This window comes from Thermomyces dupontii (assembly GCF_041956625.1).
Source record: "Thermomyces dupontii strain NRRL 2155 unplaced genomic scaffold VTN31scaffold_2, whole genome shotgun sequence".
Lineage (NCBI taxonomy): Eukaryota > Fungi > Ascomycota > Eurotiomycetes > Eurotiales > Trichocomaceae > Thermomyces > Thermomyces dupontii.
This window is the reverse complement of record NW_027192308.1, coordinates 2274571-2290704: the sequence shown is the minus strand read 5'-3', so window position 1 is coordinate 2290704 and position 16134 is coordinate 2274571. Positions and strand designations below refer to the sequence as shown.

Sequence of the window (16134 nt, the reverse complement as noted above, 5' to 3'; positions counted from 1 at the left end):
GGAGCCCGCATCTGCATCCGCGCGGTCTTGGCGCTCAGCGGTACGGACTACGGAGTACATACGAGTACATCGGACCGGAACTCTCCATCAAGGATCGACGGAAGATCCCTCTCCAAAGAGATGATACTCCATCAGGAATCTACTCTCATGGTCAAATTAATATGAGCACCCTGTACGGAGTAGAAGTCCCGTAAACAGAATTTCTGAAATGTTGTCTAAAGTATCCGATTCGCCGGGAGTCAATGGTTGTACCCCTGAACTTCCAATCGTCCCGGAAAAAGGCCTGCACGTGTACCTATCCTCACCAGCCTCTGACAAACTTTGACCGGACCCGAGGACACAGGTCATATCTTCAGCTTATGAATGTGGCTCCCCAAGTAACCCTGGTTCGAAACAATCATGTCACACGTAGGATTCAATCGAGGTATCAAACGAAGTTACATAGCAGGGGAAATGCAGTGTGTACTCGTAACATCCCAAACAATCAAAAACGCTGCAAGTCATCAGCGATCGAAAGCAACGGCGTAACGAAGGGGTGGCCAAGTCATCCAGAAAAAAAGGGCAATCAACAAGACAAATGGACGACATCATGGACATGCACCGAACCAATGCAGGCTGAAAAGCAATCAGGGAAAAGAGAAACGTGATCATTCTCCAGTTGGCATGTTTTCAACCTCGGAAGCCAGCTGCCGCCAGTTATCCGCCTGCAGCTCCGCGTACTTGACGCGCTCCTGGCTCCAGTCCTGATGAAGACGGCTAATGTGGTACTGGCTCTGCTGGAAATGATAGAGTTCCTCGTGGATGGTCTGCTTGATGAAGACGCCGCGTGCGTGCTGCTGCACGATAGACTCCTTATCCTAAAAGAGCGTCAGAAAATACATGAAAACATCGACGTGGCGTAACAAGGGTAGACTCACTTTGACAATCGCCTCCTCGACTTTCTCAATCTCGCCCGGTTTGACCGTCCCCGGCGGACGGGACCGCAGCTCCTGGAGTTTCCGCTCATTCGCCTCGATGCGCTTCTCTAGCTGCGGGATGTTGTCCTTGGCGTACCGGTCCCGGCGGTCAAATAGTTCACGCATGCTGACAAGGCAGTCACGCTGGCGTTTCAGGTCCTCGAGCACGCCAGTCTGCCACGCACGCGCCTCGTCCTCCAACAGCGTTTGGCTCGCAGCCAGGTGGCGGGCGGTTGCAAGGATACCCTCATTCAGCAAGGGAACATCATTTGTATCAACAGCGTAGGCAGCCTTGGTAGCTTCGCTCAGAGACCGTAATGCGAGCGAGAAGCGCATGTGGTCAGCGGCCAAGCCCTCGTTCCGCTTGGCAAGCCGCTCGAGCAGATTGCACAGGTTGATGTAGATTTCGGCGGACCGCTTGACGCCGGCACGCACCGTGTCGAAAATCTCGTTGAGATTCGGAGGCAGCGAATCCTCCAGGTCGGGTGGGAGGACCCGACCTGTGAACTCGTCTTGCACGGACACCGTCGCCTGCTTTCGCCAGACGGAGAGCTCCTATAGGTCGTCAGCAGAAATTCTCCTGGTCTCGGTTTCAGGCCAGACCAACCGTGGGAACGGTCAGGAACATGACCACAAGCTGCTCCTGGCTAAGCACAGGATGTCGCGCAACCGCATTGATAAACCGGACCAAGCCCCGCCGCCGCTTTTCGAGGAAGGAATTGGAATCGGCTGCCAAGTGAGTGCCATTGACTTCCAGAACGGTGAGCTATGGCTTCCAGGCCATGACTGGGTGGGCTCTTCGGGTCAAAAACGTACCTGCAACTCTCTTGGGCGGTAAAAGGGGCAGCTGCCGGAAGGGATACCGTCGATGCAGGCAGTCCAGCAGCCAGACGAAGTCGCTGTACCGGCGTACCACCGAGCTGCCTCGGCGCGCGGACTTGACCTCGTAGTTGCGGTGCTGGAACATGAACATGCCTTCTTTCTCGGGAAGCAGCGTGACAGTGATGACGTCTTCAGGGCCAGAGCCGGTCACCACACCTCCGCCAATGGACCGCGACGGCGCATGGAAGCTTTCCCTGCCGCCAGGTTGGCCGCTGAACCCTCCCAGTATCGGCGGCCGCTCGGGAGGACCAAACGGGGCGGTTGGGTTGCCCAGCGCACCCCATCCAGGCCCGGAAGTTACAGGCGGCACGTCGCTCGGCTGCCCGTTTGTCGCTCCCCGAAGGGCATCCGATACCGCTGTGGGCGCATTGCCCCAACCACTCGTGGTCGAGCGGACGCTGCCAAACCCGTTGGCAGGTTGCTCGGCGCCGCTGGTGACGGGATGATCATGGCCCTGATGGAGCTCGGGACTGGCCCATGGATCCTGATCCGCGCCAAAGGAAGCTCGTCGGAAATCCGCTGCTGTCGCAGGAGTCTGCTGGGACTGACTAGATGGCGGAGTCGAGGCGCGCGCTTGTTGCGACGGAGATTGTCCTCCATGCGAGGAGAGTCCATCCAAATATGGGATCCTCGGCTGAGGTAGCTCTAGTAAAACAGCCCTGTTAGATAGTCGCCAAACAAAACAAAAAAAAAAGTCATAGCATCGAGCAATAACGCACTTCTCCGTCTCTCGTCGACCGCGTCCAAGGTAACATCCTCACCCTCCTGCGCCAGACCGATCAACGCCAGTAGGACATTGAACTCATTCCGCCCCAGCCCGCCGCTCACTGAGTCTTGACCTCCCGGAGTCACAAGATTGATGATTCGCGACTGAACATCGGCATCGAGACCCGTGCTCGCGAGCAGGTCCCTGACTACGGACAGTCCGACCGTCGGCGAGCCCCCCGAATGATCGGTGCCGCTCACGATGGCATCGTATGCGTCGATGTAGCTCTCGGGCACATCGGTGGGTGGCAGGAGGGACTTTACGAGCTCGTGCCTTGCGGCTCTTTTTGGCGTCGGCATCGTCCATGGCGAGGAATCGCCGGCTGCGGCGTCATGACTGTTGTCGTCGGAAAATAGCGCCGACCCGGACACGCGCGGGCTGCTGCCGACCGGGTCGTCCGCGAACAGCGAGGACTTGGAGAGACGGCCGGAATTGCGCTGATCGGAGCCTTCTTCGGGCGATGAGCCGAATAGAGACATTGTATATGAGGTGGTATTAGGGGGAGGATTTCAGGTCGCTGACCGATCGACAGAGGGGGGGGGATGACGATAGAAGCCTACAACCTAATGCGGGCGGCGGAGTCGGTGAACAACTGCGGAGACAATCGTTCCTTCAGACGATTCGGATCGCTGCGCATTCGAATCTGCAGACATTCGAATGCTTTGAGCTGACGATGGTGGATTCGAGGAGGCATTAGGCGCCCTAAATCTATAAGAGGACGGTTGGGAGAAGGCAAACTTGAGTACAAGGCTCGGTGCTCGCTGGCGCTAGTCGAGCTCAAGGCCTCGACCCTGATGAGCTTATTGATAACGGTCACAGAACGTTTCTATCGTTCATGATGAATAGCAAGTCGATCGTGATCGATCTCAATTGATTCTACAGCGAATTCCAATGCAAACCGAAGATGATCCAGGTTCCCCTCCCTTACATACATGATAAGAGTACCCTAAAGTCGTATCACAGATCTATCCAAAGTCGCAAATCGGATCTCAGATCGCTAAGAGCTCGATTCGGAGCTTTCAGACACGCTTTTCCTGCGTCTCCGTCTGGTTGACGCCACGACAAAATGCCCGAGCTGCACCAGTAAGTCCTGCCACTCCTTCTTCCCCGTAGACAGAACTTGAGACGCATTGACCGTGGGTGAGAACCACCGATCCCGGCGGGTTTCATGTTTGCTGCCCCCTTCAAGCGCTGCTCGACTCGCCCGGGTGGTCCGAGCCTTCCGCTTCCCCCGGCCATCGGAGAGCAAGTCGCTGAGCTCGCGGCGGTACTGCTCCAGCCGCAGATCGAACGAAACTATGGACCGGATATATGGAGCCAGGTCCGTCACAACCACATCGAGGCCGTTTTCAAACGAGGTTGTCGGCCGAGTGCCGGAGGCGGCGAGAGGACGGTCAACGCAGATAATTGGGTCAAACGCCGTGACAAGATAGTCAGCGGTTACTTTGGCTCGGGCGGACTGACTCTTTGCATCGAGAATGTGGCGCGCAGACGAAGCTTCGTCGTCTGTACGACCAGATGCCAGGTGGTGCATCAGCACGGCCATTGTGGAGCCGATGTGGGCAGGCAATCCTGTATTATCGGCCACTGTGTCTGCATGTAGTAGAGGATACCCTTCAGTGTAGTTGGCCCTCTGCTTCTCGGACAATTCGGGGATCGAAGGATCAAGCATATCCTGGCGGGAGTTAGTTCTGATCATCGCGGATATCTACACAGCTCACCTCTTCTGGTTTCAACGACCAGGTACGGGAAAACAAGTCAAAGACGCTCCAGGAATCTGTAAGAGCAGCAACGTTCTGAAGACGACGGACTCGATCTCCATCCTCAGGCTTCTCCAAATGCCCGCTCAAGGTTGATGAATCCAATCCACCTGCTCTAGTGTCGGCCATGTCGAGGCTCCACCAATTCAGTTTCTCCGCCATCAACTCCGTTTCCTTAGCTAGCGGACTGCTGTCAACAAGCATGTCGCGACCGAGCCACCCCATATACTGTCGGTAGGTGTCTGAGCTCACAACTCTTTGCCGGCGGTAGTCTTCGTCTTTAGACCACCGGTCCAGTATCCAGTCGATGCCCGACTTTGTACTGCCGACAGCCATCTGGCACCAAAAGTCGAGCTCCATAAGAGATTTCCGCAAGTCATGACCGCTGGTCAGGTACAAATCCCTAACAGCTTCACGTTCCAACAGATGCCCTTCACTGGCTGCAATCAGCAGGAGATAATCCACGGCTAGATCGACCGGCGGCGGCCGGTAGCGGAAAATGGCATGTAGCGACAGATCCTGAAGCGGGATAAGAGACTCATCGGTGCAGGTGATGATGACTGGACGCTTGGATTGTTCGATCAACGCAGTCACCCCGGTCCAAAATTGCTTGTCTTCCTCAAACAGGATATCGGCCTCCTCCAGCAGAATCAATGACTGCTTTTGGGTACGAACGGTGGTCGTCGCGGTTTCCTGACTTTTGGCTGCCTTCTTTCCGTTCTGTTTGATTGACGAAGCGTTCGGCTGCGCTTTGAAAAAGGCTGTCACTGACCGCTGTTTATGGTCAACCGGCTCCAAAGAGCCACCATCACTTGCACCATCCTTATCATCGACACGCTGCACAAGATGGTTCTGGGTCATGTCTCCGACACGCTCCAGAATGTCTTTGGCGCTCCGGCGAGTGGCACTGTTGATTTCAAAGACTTCAAAATCGAGTTCTTTCGCGACTGCGTACACAGACGCAGTCTTTCCGCAGCCTGAAGGTCCACTGATCAAGACGGCATTTGTAACGTGGCCCTTCTCGCCGTTCTTGAATCTTCCAACGGAATCCCCAACTCGAATAACGGTTCGTTTTGCAGGAACGGTGACATCCCCGGCAAGCTCGTCCGCATCCGAGTCCGGAAGCTCGTCCATTTCTGACGCTTCCTCGTCGCTGGAGACAATGAACCCGTCCAGTTTGTCTGCAGCTTTCCGTCTCTTCTTCTTCCTGCTCTTAGTCTGCCTGTCCTTGCTGCTTGCCCGGCCGGTGTCAACGGACGAAACCATCAAATGTTTCAGCCAGTCCCGGAGCATTCGGACTTCAGGCCCAGCCTGAAGGACGTCGTTTGCGCACGTTGGGGCGTACTTGTTTACCCATTGCCTTGTCTCTGCTTCGCCAATGTCGAAGGCGCTTAGGTGATTCTGAACAGAATGATAGTACCTCCTCAGCGATGGATGGAATCCCAAACCGGGAGTGTCATCGTCCGCGTCAGCGAGGTGCGAGAGCCGATTCCCGACTTCATTCTGCAACTCTTCGCATCGCATGACATGCCTCCCCGGAGGCCGTAGGATGGACGGTTTGGAATCATGGTATGATGAATACTCCATTAAAAGAAGATTCTCCGTATCCCATATATCAACCGCTGTGGTCTTGTCTTTTCTCTGATTGTTCGTATTCGGCGTGGAGATGTCAGCAGTTCGTGGCGTCTCTGGCCCATCCCGAACATGAACCATGCCCTTTGGAGGCCATAGAGGGTCCACGGGATCAGGTTGTTTTGGAGAGATGGATTTTGTGAATCCACCTTCGGGCTTTGGGCTCTGCCAAACGCGCTGGCTGTCATTCTTTGCCGATGATAGTTTTTGGCTCGTTTTGTTATCTACACTCTCCGAAACTGGCGGCTGCTCCGCAGATTGCCGAGGGGCTTTCTTGAGAAAAAAGGGATGGGTAGCCCTAGGTTTCGAATCGCTGGCTGGCTTTGGCGTGAACTGACGACGCCAGATGGGCGAGTACCGCTGTCGTCCAGCGAGAATCTCGTCGAGCATTTTCACTGCCTCCTTTGAAACCCGATCCCCTCCGTACCGAAAGATGACAATCTTTGACTTCGGAGTCTTTTCTGGGCTAGACTTGCGTTTCTCTCGACCTTTTTTCTGCGGTTTAGGCTCCGTTCGCGGGCCGGGCGGCGAGCTTAACAGTTTCCCATTGGGGTTGAGCTTGATCACTTTCCGCGGCGGCTGGGTTTCCTTGGTCGGAGTCTGCGGTCTTGAACCAGCTTGCGCGTCCGCATTTTCAGGCGGAGGATCGGGGACAGCCTCTGCCTGCTTCTCAGAAGAGTCTCGTGCCTCAGGCGCGTCTGGATGCAACGTTGGCTCGTCATCGGGGGCCTGCTCTGCAACCGGAGCGGGTTCTGGCGTCGTCTTCAACCGTTTGCGCCGTGCAGCATTGGGGTCTTCCTCGAGCAACTCGGAGGTTCGCGGCGGACTTTCGCGCTTCGGAACCTCATCACGAACGTCAACCGTAGGCTGCGATGGAGAAGAAGTCTCTGGCTCAGACCGAGGCTGGCCCGAGTCTACGGCCGGAGGGTCACGATCCGAGGTATTGCCGACTACATTGTACTGGGGAACTATCACCGCCAACGTCAGCAATTAATCATGATTACTATGAAGCTTCTGGGTTCGCGAACATTGCCCAAAGAAGGGATGCAGTCTTGCTTGTCCTCTCTCGCCCATGACCCTACCGGCAGCGATTGTAGCCATAGACTCGGCACATGCTCGGTAGATTGCACAGTATTGATGCCAGTAACATTGAAGGTATCACGGCGTGCGCGATATGCCGTTCCTTGCAGCCCCAAAAGGGAACGACAGTGTCGAGGCTCTTTGATCGCGAGGATTCGTCTCTGTGATCAAAGAGAACGCGAGGCGCGTCAACGATGGATGCGATGATGGCGCTAGTCCTAATCGGGTTAGATGAAACGGTAGTCCCACTTTGCGGAACATTGTTTTGCCGATGATATTTTTTATCTTTCTAATGGAGGTGGTTGAGAAGGACAGCGACAAACCAAGCGGACAGAATCATCACAGCTGGATCCCGTTGGTAGTGCGCCAGCTGATCATGGCTCTTCCGCCTCCGTCAGTGCTGGCGCAATTGCCCCGTCCGCTACAGGCCGCGACCGGCAAAACTCTGGCCGGCGATGTGTACAATGTCGCCGACTCGAAGAAGCGGCGGAGACACGAGGTGGCTGTGGCAGTCGACGGCGAAGGATTGAACATTTACAATGTAGGTGACTGAATTGGAGTGCTTTTTGGATAGCGGACGGCTAAACACTGTCGTCAGGTCCAATCGTCGAAGCTCGTCACGTCATATGCAGTGCCGCCGCAGACTTTTTTTGCATGCCGCCCATGTTCCGTGCGCCGCAAGGGCAATTCCTCTCGGAGATATACATATTGCGCGGTGGAGCGGCCAGAGAAGCAAATAAAAGGATTCTTCGAGGAAGCAGCGGCGGCACCCGGTGGCGCGCCTGCCATCTCCTCCGCCTCAATCTCTATCAAAGACTGCACCAGCCCTACGGTATTTGTCGGAGTCGTTCCACGAGCCTCAGACGACGACAGCGGTCACGACGAAGCGTTTGACGTGCTGAGCGTCAGCAAAGACGGCCGGGTGCAGAGATTTTCACCTGACCTGAAGACGCGGAGATGGAGTATCCTGCACAGCGAATTGAAGGGTCTCGCGCCATCTGGGCGGGATATCTCGGGTGCGTTTCTGATTGAGTTGGAGGAAGCGCAAAAGGCCCTGCTGAAGCGACGTCCCGACTTGATGGCCTTGGCGGTCGGCGACGCTTCTGTTTCAGCCGCCGCCAGTCCGTCGATCCTTTTGTTGATCTCGCACGGGTCCAATGGCAAGGAGATTAGAGTTCATATCTTCGCCGTCGATGCTCAACCAGGCCCGGAACATGTTTCGTCGTTTCACGAATCGCAGACCCTGCGGCACCTGAACACTGTCGAGCTGCCACATATTGATGGACTAGGGGACGCCTCGAGCCTCCAGTGGAGCTTCCAGGGTGGCTCGGCCACGCTCAGCCTCTCGTGCCGGCAAGGATTTGTGAGTTTTGACATTTCTCAGTACTCGCCCACCGTGGCGTCGAGACTCCTCCTCCCGGACGAGGACTTTTCATCGGTGATGCGAGTCTCGCCGCATTCCGTCATTGGGGCCGGCAAGTCGTCGGTCGCGCTGTACGACACGCAGTATTCGTCCATCCAGCGGAGCATCTCCGCGCAGGACGTCGCGCGGTCGTTGTCCTCTTCCAAAGACACTACCGCATCAGGGCTCGATTTTGTCGGCTACTTTGCCAAGCTCGGCATCGCTGTGGCCATTATAGCCAGCACGCTCGTCGCGTTTGACCTGTCCGCGCTGTACATGCACCAGGGCACGTCGCTGAAGCGCCAACGTGACGGGCTGCTAATCGACGCGGTCGGGCGCGGCGTCGGCTCCTCCTCGGCGGTGTGGCAGCCATCGTCTCATCACCAGCAGCAGGCTCTCGGGCTTACCGACCGGGAGGCGGTCGAGCGGTGGAACCGCTTCCGGGATGATCTCACTTCCGCGGCCAAGGCAAAGGACACCGCCGCGTTCGACAAGACCGTCACGACGTACTTTAACCTGTCGAACAGCAACAAGAGTCACAAGTTCATCGAGACGGAAAAGATCCTCTACGTCCTCTCCCAAATCTTCACGACGGAGGAAAAGGAGGAACCGAATGGTGCTCTGCTAGAGCCGCAGGCCTCTAACCTCCGGGTCGCGCTCTGGCCGCAGGCCACGTGCGAGTGGCTGCTCGATAATGGTCACCTTACGCTCGACAACATCAAGATCGTCCTGCGGCGGCAAGCGGCGGCCAGCAAATCCTCATCATCACGACCCACGCTCCCGCCGACAACGATCCTCCAACCCGGCGCGCTGGTCCGCGCAGTCGTTGAGCACGACCCAACCCTGCAGCTCCTCACGCGGCTCCTCCGCAGCTCCCCGCGCACAATCCTCAAGGCCGACGAACTCGGGCACGCACTCAAAACCTACCTCGACGTTGCCCGGGAGCGATCATCCCCATCCTCCTCCTTCGACGACAACACCAACACTCCGCATCCACCCCCATCCCTGGAAGACGCCTTCATCGGCCTCAACCTCACCCTGACACACCTCCACCGCCACCCCGTGTCCCGCATTGCCACCGCGCTCCGCTCGACATTGACCAACACGCAAACCCTCTCCCTCGTGCACCACCTCCGCATGTCCCTCGCAGCGGGCGGGCACACCGCGCGGTTCCACGAGGAACCCCCCGTGCCTCTGCCCGCCCTCAAAGCCGCCCCGGCGCTACCCCTCCCCGTCATCACCGACATACTCAACGCCAGCGTCGATGCCCTGGGTCCCTCGGGATGGATCGCCGCCGCAGAGTGCGCGCCCGAAGGGGAAGACCTCATCGCGCACATGCAGGCCGAAGTCTCCGCCGCCCTTGCCGGGGTCGAAGAGGCCGTCTACATGAAATCCGTTCTCGCAGAGTTTATCCGCCACGGGGAGATCCTCGAATCCACCAAACACCGCACAAACAAGTCCAACAACGCTGACCCGTCATCCCAGAGTGCCGCAGCACGCATCACCCGGGAATACGACCCACACGGGAAGCTCTGGGAAACATACACCTTCCCGAATCCGGGCGATGAGGACGGCAAGGTGCTTCCCTTGTCATCCGCGACGAGACGTGTTGGTGGGAATGTTGATATCGCCCCGGATAGTACCACCGCTGCGCCCGATACGATGATTATTAGTCGAACAAAGGTCCACAAAGCCTCGGGCGCAACCGTGCAGCGGAGTCGTCGCGAGATGGCGTATTTGAGGCGGCAGGCGGTGCCGGAGTATTCGGTGATAAGGATCAATCTGTGATTTACTCTTCTATCTCTTGCGGTTTATTTTTTTCGGAAGGGGGAATAGGATTTGCATGTATATATTCAACGTGATCACTAGTCATGAAATAAAAATGGACAAGAGTATATCAGGGACATTCTCTCCATTGCCTAGCCTGTTTGAATAGCAAGACGGACTTACAAACAAACTGCCAACTTTCATGAATCCAGCCAAAACATCACCATTGAGATTTATTCTCCCCCATCATGAATTAACTATACACAACCCAATCATGTACATGAATCGCTTCAAAGAGAGAAACGACGGGAACAGCCGTTAGATGACTTGCAAACATCGATACACATACCATGGCAAATAGTAGCAAACTAGCGCATCATCTGTCTATGGATGGATGGGTATCGCAGATTCAGTCGGAGGGTATTATCGATGAGCTCCGAACGTCACGAGCGTCAAGCGAACGACAAGAAACTCAAATATAAAGCACCTCAATTCACTTAGTCTCCGAGTCAAATGACGACTTGCTCCCTGGACAGGTCTCCGCTCGTTCTTTGATTCGTGCGTCTCCAATAATCGTGGCATCGTATGGGAACTGCACTTGTCAGAATTCGGATGGGAAAGAAGTGTGGATGATATACTCACCCAAGGCCAGGGGAAGAAGATAGAAGACAGGCTTTTTGGCATCACGACTCAAAGCCTGGTGACTCTGCAGTCAGATCCTCCTCGCATGGCAGACTGAGGAAGAATCTCCGAGCTTGTGAATGCCGGTGTATGACCATGCTTCCAGCAAATCACTCCGATGACCCTTCGGAAGCGTGGTACCGTTGGCACTCAGAGTTAGTGACGTCTTGCACGAGATACCATGTGCCAGCCGCTCAATACTGCATGATGAACCGACTCCGCAGCATGAGCAACACCAAAGTGCAGTCGACATAACCGTGGCCTTTGCCTTGAGAAGCACACCCGCACAAGCTATAGTTGACTTTTGCGGAGCAGATTGTCGCGGCCTTGTCAGAGATGCTGTCGAAAGCGACCATGTCTTCCGTCGTCCCCAAGAAAGTGCTGATGACCCGATGAATTCTTTGGACACCGATATCACATGCTCAGGAGCATCGATGGCAGCCGCGAATGACATCATGCAGCCATTGTTCCGGCTAGTTCACATGCAGATGGCCACCAGGAGTGTGAAGGGTGTTTGTGTGGCCTTCGGATCGACGGTAGGCATGTGGAGGAAAAAGAGAGAGCAAGGTGAAAAGTTACAAACGAAGGCCGGCAAATAGGAGACGCCGGAGCTAGCCGCTCTGTGCTGCGGCACGAGACCGCAGGGATCCCGTCGGAGTTCCGGCGACCGACAGTCCCATTAGTGCGGGAGACGTCCTTCAATTCAATACATCATCCTGTTTACCGGAACGTCCGAAGATGTCCGGCGATGATGATGAGACGGAAGTGACGAGGGAACTACTTGCGATAGAAAGGGTTGGGCATTAGGAAACCTTTGTTTTGGTCATTAAGAGGTTGCATGAAACGTACTCTGTGAGTGTCCGTCCCACATCGGCGGATTGATTGACGCCGCTGTCTGCGGGTTGGGCAGGGACTCTGTGAACTGGTTCGTCATCAACGCTTTGGGCGAGACCGTGTCAGGCGGAACGCCCATGTCTTGGAAGGTGGGCGAAGAAAAGTCCAACGCGAAGGGCGCTCCCGACTGCGCCGCCGAGAAGGGCGCCTGCTGCCAGTTGGTAGCAGAGGAGGCAATCTGAGCGGTATTGTCCAGCATCGCGTCGCTCGTGCCGCTCTGGCTGCCCGTGCTCATCGCGGACGGCGAAGACTCCTCCACGGCAGAATCGCTGGTCGTGCCCAGTCCCACTGCTTGATCAAAGCCATTGATCCAGTCGAAGTTGGGATCATCCTCAATCACCGGGTCCGTCATCGAAGACAGGGATTGGAATCCTTGGTCCAAGGGAGACACGGGTGCCTCCTGACTGTAGCCTTGCGGGGAGCCAGAGAAATGCAACTGCGCCGGGTTGACCGTATTCGAGTTATAGTCACCAATAGCAAGATCGAAGCTGCCAAATACAGGAGCCGTTCGCAATGAAGCCGACGTATCCATTGACAAACTCGACGTGTCCAGCTTGGGCAGCCCATTTGGAGGATGAGCCGAGCTGTAGGGAGGCGCCTCAAATCCCGCCGATACCGAACCAAGGTTGCGGTGGTAGTCCAGGCCGGACTGTCTGCCACCCGTGACATTGGCGTGAGCCGCACTCATCATGCTCAGCGTGGAAGCATCGACGTGACTAATGGTATTCGCTCTTGGACGCACGGTGGCGGGAGCAGAGCCACCGGCGATTGAGTTCTTACGCACACGGGCGGTCGCCGCACCCGCGTTCCCGGTGCTTTCTCGTCTCGCATTCCGGGGACGAGACGACGGGGTGGTGGTCATGTGTAGCTTCTGCTGATGTCTGAGCAGCAGATCGCGGCGGGCAAAGCAGCGGGTGCATTCTGGGCATTCAAATGGCTTTTCCTTGGTGTGTGATCGTTCATGCCGTTTCAGATGCTCCAATCGAGCAAACGACCGGGTGCACGTTGTGCACACGTGCGGTCGAGGTTTATCGGTCTTGGGCTGAGGGCCGCCCGGAGCAGGAGCTCCATTGGGTTTCCTGTCGGCGGGTACCGGCTCTTCTGGAGGCGGAACCTCTACTGATGTTGATCTCAGCTCTGGCAAAAGTGTTTGAAATCCGAGGACTGTGGCTTACCTGCTACATCGCCGGGCAGTTCATGGATCGACGACAAGTCTTCTCCATGAGGGAGGGCTATTTGCTCGTGTGAGGCCATTGTGCCGGCAATGACTGTTGTACTGGTGGTGATTGTTACTTATTCAAGCACCAGTCTTGAAACCAGGGAGTATCTCGATTCGAAGATCGATTCCAGGCTGCGTAGAATGATATACGGCTAACGCCCAGATGGATGGCGACTCGAAGAGAAAACGAGCCGTTGAAGGAGGGGGAGAGAGCTGGTCAAGGTGACACAAGCTCGGAGCTCTGTGACCACGCAGGTGGTTACAATGCGAGGGTCACTACGGTGATTCCCAAGCCACGAAAGACTCTGGAATCAAATGCCGGTCAGCATGAATCGCATCGACGGGAGAGAAGTTGATTCCGGTCGTCCGGTCGGGATGGCGCCAGGGTTGGCAGCACCGGGGACAGCCACCAACCTTTTGACTTCTTCGATCGGATGAAAAGCTCACAGAGAAACCTCTGACACGGTATATCGCTGCTTTTCTGAGGAGGACCGAGAACCGTTGCCAGTGATCGACGACGGTTCCGGGTCAGAATACTCCGAACAGAAGCCGCCGTGTCTCTTCTCGATCGTCCGGATGAGATACCCAGCGACTCGATCAAGCGGCGAGAACTGGTGACGGAAAAACCAGAAATCCAAATCTAGCAACCAGAAGGGGGCCGCGCAGAAATGTTCGGGACAGCCGACGACCACATCCGGTTCTCTTCAGCGGAGGCTTGCACCGGAGAGGCTGGGGTTCGCGTGAACGAGCACCCGAGTCGGACGGGACCGAGACAATTGCTGCTGCGACGCGCACGAGTATGCCGAGGGATGAATTCAGAGAAATGAAGCGGCCAAAGGAGCGTGGCAAACAGGGAACAAGAGAAAGGGATTGATTGCTCCGGGTGTTTGGAAGTGAAGCAAGCAGCAGTCTGTTGAGACGACGAGAGGTCGACCGGTGCTCGTAGCAATTGTTCGCCGACTGGGTCTCAGATAACCTAATACGATACGGCGCTAGCGTTGGTGGGTGGAGTCGTATTGCATTTAGCGTGGGTTGCTGGCCAATCTGGATAATGTTGGAGTTCCACTATTTTACGACCCATGGCATGGTGTTCCTGCCTCGCCGCCATCGCGTCTTGTCGTTGAAATCCAGCCGTCATGGTTGGTCTCCACCATGCAGCATCCGCCAATGGCCATGCGGAACGGTTGTCAGACTGGCCAATGGCAGTGCTCACGTTGCGCTAGCCTGTATGCGGAAAGCGTATCGTTACGTAACATAACCGTATCTCGTTTTGTATTTGGCTGAATCTTACGGGCACGGAGCCCGGAGCTCGGAATAACGATATTACGAAACTGCGGCTTCGCTCAGCGCTGGCGGCAGATCGGTGCGACTCTCTGGAACACAAGGAAGAGGTACCGATATGCTGAGAAGCAGGTGCCTGAGGCCTCCGAATGGCGTGGCCAGGTGCCTGGAGACCCTGGCTGGGTCTTGCCAGTTGCCAGTGCCATCCTCGGCTGTGCAGGACGCCATTGATTTGGTGCTGTGCTGAGTCATCATAGGGTAGCAGTGAGAGCGCAAGTGACCACTGACGAGGGAGGATGAATCCAGCATCAGCATGTGGGGGGGCCATCTTCCCCAGCGCTGCCAAGCCCGTCGTTAGGCGCCGCCGTTCTCTCGGGCGAATCGTGCTGTGTCCAATTCATGCTCCCTCAAGGGTTTGACTCGTTCTTCAATCCCTTGATCTTGGAACTAGTAACATGCTATGACGACGGTGGTCCCTGTTCTCAATCTGCCGGGGTGAACGCCGTACAAATACGATTGCGAATGGCCCGTAGATGACCCGACGGTGGATGAACCTCCATCGGGTTCAACCATCTCCCCAGATCCGCTCAAGGGGTGGATCTGGAGTTCCCAGCTCTGAGTTTGATGAGTGAGGTCCTTCCCCAGAGCCGGAGAGACCAGAGGCGCCGGGAGACTGATGGTAGTTCGTATGTACTTACAGTATGGAGTACTCGTACTCGTACTAGGGATGCCGAAATCAAGAGTCCAGTACCACATGCTAACCTATCTCGTTCGGCCGCGGCTGAATTGCTCTTCTGGGTTCGCCTCGGACATTGTGCCGGAGCCCGGGGAGAAGTGGACGAGCCCGGATTCTGTACAAAATCGATAAATCGACGACCAGATCACTCTCAAGGATGAGAACAAAGGCCATCGTTCAGAGAATATCAATTCATCTTCCTTGCTCCTGAATTCATCATCTCTAGAAATGATTGCGTTCTTCAACCAGAGGATAAGCTTATCTCCCGTCTGTTGTTAACTCGAAACGGCTAACCGACGGAGTTGACAGTCTGCTTTTTCTGGGGCCGGTGGGCGACGCTTTGACCTGCTCGGCCCATATAGTGATCTGTGCGTTCGCCCACAGCTCGTGCACATGACAGATTGCAGCTCTCCAGTCCAATCACTGTGTGCCTTGGCAGGCCCCAGCGGAGTGCGATCGCCGAACCAAGGGCTTGAGCTCCTCTACCCATCTGCCAATCCCCAGACTCGCAGACAAGGGGAATGTCCGGGATGCGATCTGAGATGAATTTCCAGAAGAGCAAGGCCTTGAAGAATCAGCATTACCGGCAACCGTTGGATGTCCAGATCGCCTGGCTCTTAGTTCCTTTGTAACGCGGCTGATTCAAATGACTGGCATCGGAGAATTCTCTGCAAGAGACTCAGCCTCGTATTAAGGTTAAGGGTTAACGAAGGTGGCAGGCAAGTCGAAGGTTCAGGGGACAAAGGTTCCAATCTTCGAGCAATCCGCTTGTCCATAGTGTTTTGAAGTCCTGAGCTTCTGTCATTGATCTCCATTACTGCTGTACAAGTCAGTTGAAGAAGCCCATATACTCATCTCAGTGCTCGTACTCGTATATACCAGAACCAAGGAACCTCTGCAGTCCACACGAGTTTCAGCTATCGACAAGTGGAACCTCCCGATGCTGAGTGTCCCAATCATCTGGGGCAAGTAATCAAAGCTTCTGGAGATTCATATATGCACCTGGCTACCTGCTGAATTGAAGGAGATGAGGTCGTTGAAGTAAGAGTGCAATTGAAAGAAGGAATCTTGAGCCGGC

General features: G+C 55.7%; 4 protein-coding genes across 4 annotated transcripts; 1 reads left to right on the top strand and 3 right to left on the bottom strand.

The window, feature by feature from the left end:
• Window positions 1-647: 647 nt before the first annotated feature.
• On the bottom strand, window positions 648-3083 carry VTN31DRAFT_3225 (uncharacterized protein; the record flags this gene model as incomplete). The annotated part of the gene is made up of 5 exons (XM_069403481.1): window positions 648-857; window positions 918-1511; window positions 1564-1706; window positions 1773-2483; window positions 2558-3083. 5 exons carry the CDS (start codon window positions 3081-3083, stop codon window positions 648-650), a joined length of 2184 nt encoding a protein of 727 aa, XP_069262658.1.
• Window positions 3084-3601: 518 nt separating this feature from the next.
• VTN31DRAFT_3224 (uncharacterized protein) lies at window positions 3602-7097 on the bottom strand (the record flags this gene model as incomplete). Its single annotated transcript, XM_069403480.1, has 3 exons — window positions 3602-4279; window positions 4326-6964; window positions 7025-7097. 3 exons carry the CDS (start codon window positions 7095-7097, stop codon window positions 3602-3604), a joined length of 3390 nt encoding a protein of 1129 aa, XP_069262657.1.
• A 355-nt stretch (window positions 7098-7452) lies between these two features.
• VTN31DRAFT_3223 (uncharacterized protein) lies at window positions 7453-10266 on the top strand (the record flags this gene model as incomplete). The annotated part of the gene is made up of 2 exons (XM_069403479.1): window positions 7453-7617; window positions 7675-10266. The coding sequence occupies 2 exons, from the start codon at window positions 7453-7455 to the stop codon at window positions 10264-10266; spliced, it is 2757 nt and encodes a 918-aa protein (XP_069262656.1).
• Window positions 10267-11629: 1363 nt separating this feature from the next.
• On the bottom strand, window positions 11630-13074 carry VTN31DRAFT_3222 (uncharacterized protein; the record flags this gene model as incomplete). The annotated part of the gene is made up of 3 exons (XM_069403478.1): window positions 11630-11703; window positions 11776-12939; window positions 12996-13074. 3 exons carry the CDS (start codon window positions 13072-13074, stop codon window positions 11630-11632), a joined length of 1317 nt encoding a protein of 438 aa, XP_069262655.1.
• Window positions 13075-16134: the final 3060 nt, after the last annotated feature.